The sequence below is a fragment of the Mandrillus leucophaeus genome, unplaced genomic scaffold, assembly GCF_000951045.1.
Source record: "Mandrillus leucophaeus isolate KB7577 unplaced genomic scaffold, Mleu.le_1.0 Scaffold104, whole genome shotgun sequence".
Classification (NCBI taxonomy): domain Eukaryota; kingdom Metazoa; phylum Chordata; class Mammalia; order Primates; family Cercopithecidae; genus Mandrillus; species Mandrillus leucophaeus.
This window is the reverse complement of record NW_012098543.1, coordinates 1,435,253-1,445,091: the sequence shown is the minus strand read 5'-3', so window position 1 is coordinate 1,445,091 and position 9,839 is coordinate 1,435,253. Positions and strand designations below refer to the sequence as shown.

Sequence of the window (9,839 nt, the reverse complement as noted above, 5' to 3'; positions counted from 1 at the left end):
GGCCCAATCAGCAGCACTCTTAAACGCCAGTAACGTTCAAGCTGAGAAACACATCATCAAGAATGCAATCCTATTAAAAATAGCCACACACCCCCAAAAATGCCGAGAAATATGTCTAACCAAGGTGGTGAACTATCTCTGTGAACTACAAAATACCAGTGAAAGAAATCAGAGACAACACAAACAAATGGAAAAGCATTTCATGCTCATGGGTTGAAATAATCAATATCATTGATATGTCCAAACTGCCCAAAGCAATCTATAGATTCAACAGTATTTCCTATTAAATGATCAACATAACTTTTCACAGAATTAGAAAAACCTTCTAAAATGTATATGGAAGCAAAAAAAGAGCTCAAAGAGCCAAGACAGTCCTAAGCAAAAGTAATAAAGCTGGATGCGTCACACTACCTGACTTCAAAGTATATTGCAAGGCTACAGTAAACAAAATAGCATGGTACTGGTACAGAAACAGACACATATACCAATGGAATAGAACAGAGACCCCTAAAATAAAGGCCCACACCTCCAACCAATTGATCTTCAGCAAAATCAACAAAAATAAACAATGAGGAAAGGATACCCTATTCAATAAGTGGTGCTGGGAAAACTGGCTAAACATCTGCAGAAGAATGAAACTGGACCCCTATCTCTCACCATATAAAAAAATTAACTTGAGATGGATTAAATAATATAAGACCTCCAACTATAAAAATTCTAGAAGACTTTGGCCTAAGCAAGGAATTCATGAAGACCTCAATAGTAAATGCAGCAAAATGAAAAACAGACAAGTGGAACTTAATTAAAGAGCTTGTTACAGAAAAACAAACTATCAACAAAATAAACAATCTACAGAATGGGAGAAAATACTTGCAAACTACGCATCTGAAAATGACTAATATCCAGAATCTATAAGAAACATAAGCAAATCAACAAGAAGAAAACAAATTACCCTACTAAACAGTGAGAAAATAACATAAACAGACACTTCTCAAAAGAAGTCGTACTATTGGCCAACAAGCATATGAAAAAATGCTCAACACCCTGATCATCAGAGAATGCAAATCAAAACCATAATGAGACACCATTTCATACCAGGCATAATAGCTATTATTAAAAAGTCAAAAAAATAACAAATATTGACAAGGCTTCAGAGAAAAGGAAACACTTATACACTCATACACTTACGGGAATGCAAATTTGTTTAGACCATGTGGAAAGCAGTTCGGAGATTTCTCAAAGACTGAAAACAGAATTACAATTCAACCCAGCAATCCCATTACTGGATATGTACCCAAAGGAAAATAGATTGTTCTCTCAAAAAGACACCTGTATTCGTATGTTTATTGCAGCACCATTTACAATAGCAAAGACATGGAATCAACCTACGTGACCATCAACAGTGGATCAGATAAAGAAAATATAGTAGACATATACCCTATGGAATATTATACAGCCATAAAAAAAAAAACATGTCCTTTGCAACAAAATGGATGCAACTGGAGGCCATTATCCCTAGCGAATTAATGCACAAGTAGAAAAATACCGCACATTCTCACGATGGAAGCTAAACACTGGGTGCACAAGAACACAAAGATGAGAACAACAGACACTGAGGACTCCAAAAAGGAACAGGAAGGAAGAGGGGAAGGGCTGAAAAACTATCTATCGGGTACTATGTTCACTACTTGGGTGATGGGATCTTCGGAAGACTAAACCTCAACATCACAAAATATGCCCACGTAAGAAATCTCATGTGTACCCCCTGAATCTAAATAGTATAAAATGAATCAAATAAAGTACGTACCAATGTACACACATTCAAATTCATAAGACACATTCTGTGGAAAAATCAAATTGTTTTTCCTACTATAATCTCAGAAAATGCTTCTAAAATCAGATGTGCCAGGTACAGTGGCTTACGCCTATAATCCCAGCACTTTAGGAGGCCAAGACAGGAGTACTGCGTGAGCTCAGGAAACCAGCCTGGGAAATGGAATGAAACCTCATCTCTACAAAAAAATCAAGCTGGGCATGGTGGTGCATGCCTATAGTCTCAGTTACTCCAGAGGCTAAGGTGGGAGGATCCCTTGAGCCCCAGAGATCGAGGCTGCAGTGAGCTGTGATCCCACCACTGAACTCCAGCCTGGACAACAGAGTGAGACCCTGTCTCAAAACAATAAACAAACAAATAAATAAATATATAAACAGATGTATAGTTTCCCCCCATACCAGCAAGCAATCAATTGTGCAGCAGGCACCACCTGGGTGTCCTCCAACCCCAGTTCAGTTTCAACACCATCGACCTGGAGATAGTGTCAAATCCCACAGGTTGAGGGTTCAGTCCCACTTTGGGTGCCAATAGCAAGCCCCAGGTTGTTTTTCCTGTGCTTTTGACAGACTATTAATCAGGGTTCCTGTAATTCCCTCATTGGGTTCAATTAATTTGCTAGACCTCACAGACCTCAGGGAGACACTTTATGTACATTTACCCATTTATTATAAAGGATATTACAACAAATGTATATGAAGAGATACAGACAGTGAGGTATGGGAAAAGGGGCTGGGACTTCCATGCCCTCCCTGGGCATGCTACCCTCAGGAATCTCCGCATGCTCACCTATCCTGCAGCTCTCTCTGAACCGTGCGCTTTTGGGTTTTCATAGAAATTTCATGAAAGAGGCATGATTAAACCATTGGCCACTGGTGATCCACCTTCATCGCCTCTCCCTCTCCCTGGCAGCTGAGGAGTGGAGTTTAAAGCCCCAATCTTCCAGTCTTGCCGTGGAGATTCTGGTGACCCGCGCCCTATCCTGAAGCCTGTTGGAGGCTGCCAGCTATCAGTCAATACATCAGCATGCAAAAGGCAACACTTTGGAAACTCTACAGATTTTAGGGGCTGTATATGCCAGGAACTGGGTCAAAGACAAAGGCCATGTGAACAACCCAGCAGTAGATAAAGATAAAGCATACCATTTCATTTCGTAAGGCCTTCCAAAACAAGATAAACCAAACAAATAATTGAGAAAGGGGTAAGCAAAGAAAGATTACTTTTACAACAGAATAATGTGTAATTGAAAGGAACACAACAGTGTGTATATAAAGAGTTAAACCAAGCCAGGCACGATGGCTCATGCCCGTAATCCCAGCACTTTAGGAGGCACAGTCAGGAGGATGGCTTGGGCCCAGGAGTTCAAGACCAGCCTGGACAACATAGTGAGAACCTGTCTCTACAAAAAACAAAAACATAAAAAATTAGCTGGGTGTGGCAGCACACAACTGTAGTTCCAGCTACTCAGGAGACTGAGGTGGGACAACTGCTTGGGCCAAGGAGGTCAAGGCTACAGTGAGTCACGACTGTACCGTAACCGAGTACCCTCATTTTTCCAAGAAAAAGGGGGTGAGTTACTATTTTTTTCTCTTATTTTCTCTTTTCTCCATTTTCCCCCGTTCCCTACTTCCTACTTGGCCCTTTAGAAATACACTTATAACCTTTTACCTTCCCTTCCCCAGACACTGTCTACAGGGCAAGTTCATCTATGTGCTTGGAGCTCCAGACGGGAATCTCACCTGCCAGGAGGTTGCCTGGAGACAGCAATCAGTCTACAACCCACAGTGCTGCTACAACGCTGTCTCCCACCCGGAGAGTTTCAGCCACTTTTACAACCTAGTTCTGCCCACGAAGGCACCAGTGGTTGCCAGCTCAACCCCTCGGTACCTAAGGCACAGAAGCAAGTTAGGGGGACCCCCACCTGCTTGCTTCCTCTCCTGCGTGCCATTCATGCCAAGCTCCCTTTTTAAAGCGCCTGCTTTCTGCTCCAAAAGCAACGCAGTACCTTAAGGCAGGAAGCCTGTACTTCTTCCCCAAAGCTAGCTTTGGAATTAAAAAGCCACCGTCTTTCTACTAGACCTTGCTCTTGTTAACGGAACTCTGCAAGCAGCGAGCAACTGAACCTGCATGTCAGTGACAGAGCCGCTGTGCTCCAGCCTCGCTCCAGCAACAGAGTGAGACCCCGTCTCAAAAAATGTAACAAAAGTTAAAAAGAAAATAAACTGCACAATACAAAATAGCTCCTGAATTCCAGGAACAGAAAATGGAGCAAAATATAAAAATTCATTTCATATATACACATCTACAAAGTAATGCAACCCACTCAGACTCACAAGGAATAAGAAAATGAAAATGCAATGGGGTGCATTATCTCCAGATTTTCATAACATAAAATGAACACAGTGGCAAGTTTGCTTAATGAGGGGGAAATCTGATGTGGTATTGGTGCGAGAGGCCGCCTCTGCACCTGGGATAGGGATAGAATCTTGCCAGATCTAGCAACATGGGCAATGCACCATCCTAGAAGAGATCACTCTTCCCATCGCCAAGCCCGGAGGAACCCTCCACGATCTGTAGTGAAGTCGGCATGGTCACAGGCAGCCAGGGTGGCACCTTTTTTCTTCTCTTTGAGACAAGGTCTGGTTCTGTCACTCAGGCTGAAGTGCAGTGGTGCTATCATGGCTCACTGCAGCCTCAATCTCTGGGGTTCATGATCCTCCCACCCTGGCCTCCACAAGTGCTGGGATTACAGGTGTGAGCCACCATGCAGCACCCTGTGTGGAATTCTTCATAAAAGTGAGAAAGTTAAAAGATCCACCTGTCTTCATTCCCAGAATGCTCCAACAAGGATGTAGAAAAGTGAGCTCCTGTTTCCTAACACGAAAACATGTCAATGTTCAAAACTTGCAGGTTAACACATCACAACCAAACATTCACTGAGGAATTTGTTGAAATCTCATAATGATGTCAAAATACATTTCTACAGGACTCGCACTGACCCTTCCCACACAACTGAGAACAGTGGCTTCCCACTGAGATGTGAGGGAGGGTGGAAGGCTGGACAGGAAAAGGGATGCTTTACCTCTCGGCGCATAAATGTATTATTTCACTATAAAACAAATATATACATGATGCCATGTTTAAAATAAAAGAAACGAAATGTTGACTCATAACCGGTAAAACAAAAATACAGTTCCAGTCTCTCTAACGGCAAGGTTGTTCTGCCATATACCATTCTCACCTGCAATACCCGACGGACAAAGCTTCTTGTAAGAGCATCACAGTCTCCATGGGATAGAGTTTCTGAGACTAGTTTAATGAATCTTGTTACCCATTTATGTTGATGTCATACATTAAACTGGATGATGGAATGAAAGAATCATCTATCTCCAATATCAGCGTCTAAATTTTCCATTCCGTTCCCAGTCTTTACGAGTTTGGAGTCGGAAACACAATGACTCACTTGTTCGGCTTCAAATGCACTAAAAATGAGGCAGGAAAGCTTTCCTCATAGTGTTCTTATTCTACGCTAGTGAGCAGGTGCTTGTGCACAGTAATACCTGACTTCATGGGCAGCTTCTGTTATCATGGTTTGCACAGAGCTGACAGTGCATCCAGATGTGACCCCTGAACAATCCCTGCTGCCCAACAGCACTGACACCACGGGACCCTCACCCCGTCTCCATCCATGTCTGGTGTGAGCCCTTCCCAGGACCATGCCCAGTGCAGCCTCTTCCCAAGTTCACGTCACTGGGTCCTGATGAGACGGAATCTAAGCGAGATGAGAGGGACTGAGGGAAGGCATGGGTGAGTGTCAGCAAACGTGTCAGGCAGGACGCTTCAGACTCAGAGAAGATTCGCAACGGCAATACCAGGCATTTCAGGAAGAAATAAAAGAACAATCCACCAGGAATATCACTTTACCTGAGTAAGGGCCATTCCTGACTCCTTTCCTTTCCTCTTCTTCCAGACTTCTTCCTTGGGTAACATAAAAGAATCTTTAGAAGTCAATACTGAATATCCAAAATATGCTGCTTAGGGCTGAGAATCTATACTTCCCCTTCATGTGCCACAATCACACGCACAGAAGATCTCACCCTATGGAAAGACGGTCCTCTGCGCCCCACTGCACTGGGGGAATACAGGCACGAGAAACTCCTACAGGAAGAAGTGAGTTTCCGACCCCTTTCTTCAGAACCTGCTCTCCTCCTGGAGAAGCCCACACATGCTGCAGCAGTCGGGAGCTGGGCAGGACTGAGCTTCCCTTTAGGGCACAGACCCAGCCCTGACCAAACCCCACGCAGAACACGGCCCCCTCACCTCTCTGTGGATCCCAGGCTGAGCTCAGCCTTCAAAACAAAAGACAGGGATTGGCACTATGCTGGCTACAGAACAGAGTCAACTTTAAATATTACTCGGCTGGGCTCTAAAACACTGAAATGAAAATATGTCAAGGGGGTACAAGAGATGTTTCTGCAAAACGCCTGGGCACTCTAACGTGAAGCCAGGGTTGGGCTGCACTGAGGGGGCGAGCCCAGCACAGCCCCACCTTCTGCCTCTGCTCTTCTGCTGGGGACTTGTTCTCACCAGGATCCAGACTGGATATTGAAGGAGCAAAAAGAATCACACCGAACAGGCAACATGGACCAGAGGTGGGGGTGAAGGTGGGGCTGCCAGGTCAAATGGGAGGCTGTGGGACATCACAAAGGTTTCCACGGAGAAAGTGATGTCGGAACAAAGACCTCAGGAAGAAAGGCTGCTTGTCACTTGCAGCTGAGAGGCCAGAGAGTTCCAGGCAGAGGGCCAGCCCACATGCAAGCCTTGAGGCAGGCGCAACCTTGGCTCCAGGAAAAGGAAAGGGGCCTGTGTGGCTGGAGCAGAGGGGGCGGGGAGGACACAGGAAGGAGATGACGTCCGAGAGGTCTTGAGGGGGCAGATCACACAAGGAGAGGTCTTCAAACATTCTTTCTCCCATACCTCAAAAGAATTTATGAAACCATGTATTTCCTCACCTGTTTTAAGTAAATGCGTAATTTTTTCTTTATTTTACAAAGTAACACACTTACAACATAATATCTTCCATATTTTACACATGACAACAAGTTCAGCTGAGCCCCAGGAAGTACAGGGTTGCCCTCAGCTGAGATGTGCAAGACTGCAGGGGGTGGACATGTTTGGAGGAGTTTGGGAAGTCACTTTTTTTTTTTTTTTTGAGACGGAGTCTGGCTCTGTAGCCCAGGCTGGAGTGCAGTGGCCGGATCTCAGCTCACTGCAAGCTCCGCCTCCCGGGTTTACGCCATTCTCCTGCCTCAGCCTCCCGAGTAGCTGGGACTACAGGCGCCCGCCACCTCACCCGGCTAGTTTTTTGTATTTTTTAGTAGAGACGGGGTTTCACTGTATTAGCCAGGATGGTCTCAATCTCCTGACCTCGTGATGCACCCGTCTCGGCCTCCCAAAGTGCTGGGACTACAGGCTTAAGCCACCGCGCCCGGTCGTCACTTTTATTTATTTAATTTATTTATTTATTTATTTATTTTTGAGACGGAGTTTCACTCTTGTTGCCCAGGCTGGAGTGCACTGGCATAATCTTGGCTCACTGCAGCCTCTGCCTCCCGGGTTCAAGCGATTTTCCTGCCTCAGCCTCCCGAGTAGCTGGGATTACAGGCGCCCTCTACTACGCCTGGCTAATTTTTTGTATTTTTAGTAGAGACAGGGTTTCACCATGTTGGCCAGGCTGGTCTTAAACTCTTGGCCTCAGGTGATCTGCCTGCCTCGCTTCCGAAGGTGCTGGGATTACAGGCATGAGCCAGCGCACCCAGCCAGGAAGTCACTTTTAGACATATGAAGATGGAGATGCCTGCTGGGATATTCCTGCAGAGAGTTTTGGAGACAACTGGACACAGGATTTTAGACCTCAGAGGGGGGTCTGCAGGGCACACGGAGCCGTGTATTAATAGGTGGGACATAAAGCCATGAGATGAGACAGTAAGGAAAGGCAGTGGGTGTGGAAGGAGACAAGAAGAGGTGTAGGGACTGAGCCATGAGCACTCACACATTCAGAGAACAGAAAGTTCTGGAGACACCAGAAGAGAAGAGGAAAGCAGAAAGTGATCAGAGTGGCAAGAAGATTGAATAGAAATGTAAAGGTTAACGGGGTGTCATAAAAGCCAAGACAACAGAAGAGGAAGTGATTGGCTGTGCTACATGCTACCGATAGGAAGAAAAAGATGAGGACAGGACATGAATAATGCCATTTAGGAATGGGGAGGTCACTGATGACTGAAAAAGGAAGAATCAGTGGAATGCTGGATGTGAAAGCTAGATTCAAGCAGTAATTCAAAGGTTTAAGCAAGAAATGGAGACAAAGTGGCTGCACATGGCTCACGCTTGTAATCCCAGTACTATGGGAGGCTGAGGTAGAAAGACTACTTGAGCCCAGGAGTTTGAGACCAGCCTGGCCAACACAGCAAGATCCTGTCTCTATATTTTTATTAAAAAATAAATAAATAAAGAATTGAAGACAAAGTAAAACTAGTTTTTAGTATATTATGCTCTTAAATAGAGCATAAATAGGTACTTATTACAGAGGGAAATGTAGTTGAGAGTATTTTTTTGTCTTAAAGATGGAAAAGTAGAAGAAAAAAAGGCTTTATTACACATTGGAGATCTGTTCAGAGAGGAAAAAAATTGTTCATACTACTCTGACACTCAACACACAACGTTTCACCTCTAGTCACCAAAATGTGTGTCATTTTCCCCACAATGGCAGGTTTTCCAGTGGACTCCCAGGTAGGGAGTCCCAGGTAGGGAGTCCTGCCGTTTTCCTCAATTCTGACACTGTCTACAAAATAGAATCAGACACCCAGCTTGAGAGCTCAGTCGCACAAGGCTGCCCTCTCTTCATATGCTGTACGCTCTGACTGACCTGATCGATGTGCTTCCCTAACACTTTCCTTGGGTTTGAATAACTAGCCAGCACAGCTTTTCCATCTGGCTGTTCATCTGTGTCCTTTGCAACATACTTTATAACAAATGAGTAAACCAAGTGTTTTCCTGAGTTCAGTGAATGACTGTGGCAGATTACTACAACCTGAGGAGGGGAGTCAAGTGAATCCCCAATTTACTTTTGGTCGCCCAGAAATTCAGGTCCCAACCTGTGACTTGTGACTGGCATTTGAAGTGGGGGCAGCCCTGTGGAACTGACCAACCAGTAAACAGCATCTGATCCTAATTCTAGTTGGACAGTGTCAGAATTGAGTTGAACTATAAGGTCACCCAGTTACTGTAGGATGGAAAATGCATTGCTGGTGGGAAGAAGTTCCTCCACATTTTGGTGATGAGTTTTCTGTGTTGCGTGTTCACTATTATATTGACTGTACACTATTATATTGACTATAATCAGCACCATATAATACTAAATATTATGTAATCAGTATTACATTAACTCATGTTCTCGCCTCTACCCAATCCCATCCCAGGGAAAGGGAGGAAAAGGGTGGCCCACAAATAAGTCAAGTCACTGCCCTCTGGCTGAAAAGGTTATAAGTGGAAGCTAACCTCTGATGCCATAATTATGAAATGCATAGCCTTATAGACAAGAGTTTTGCAATTCTCATCTTTATCTGTGTATTTTAAGCATATTTAAAACCTGTTCGATTATAAAGACAGAAATCAACATGTCACAACTAAGTTACCCATATTCAATCAACTCACCACTCACCTGAGCCAAGGTCCCCTCCTTCTTCCTTCCTGTGTGTTTCCCTCTCATTCTGTACATATCTCATCCTCACTTCTCTCTCTGGCTTTTTCTCTGTTTCCTCCCAGGTTTCTGCTCCTCATTTTGAGCCCCTCTCCTCTCCTGCTCTTTCTCCCCTTCTTCCCTCCTTTCCTTCTCTTCCGTCTGTTCTGCTCCATTCCTACACCTTCTTCCACCTCTTATTCCTCTCTGCCCAATCTTTTCATTGTCCCAGTCCCAATCTCCACATATTTCTGCCTCTTTCTTCCCTCA

General features: G+C 44.5%; 1 protein-coding gene across 1 annotated transcript in view; it reads right to left on the bottom strand.

Moving 5' to 3' along the window:
* ZNF160 (zinc finger protein 160) overlaps positions 1–9,839 on the bottom strand; it is a 48,907-nt gene that overhangs the window by 25,323 nt on the left and 13,745 nt on the right. Inside the window, exon 4 of the mRNA XM_011980194.1 lies at positions 5,756–5,809. Within this exon, the coding sequence (XP_011835584.1) occupies positions 5,756–5,770 (15 nt within the window). The 5' untranslated portion in view covers positions 5,771–5,809. The remainder of the gene's footprint in view (positions 1–5,755; positions 5,810–9,839) is intronic.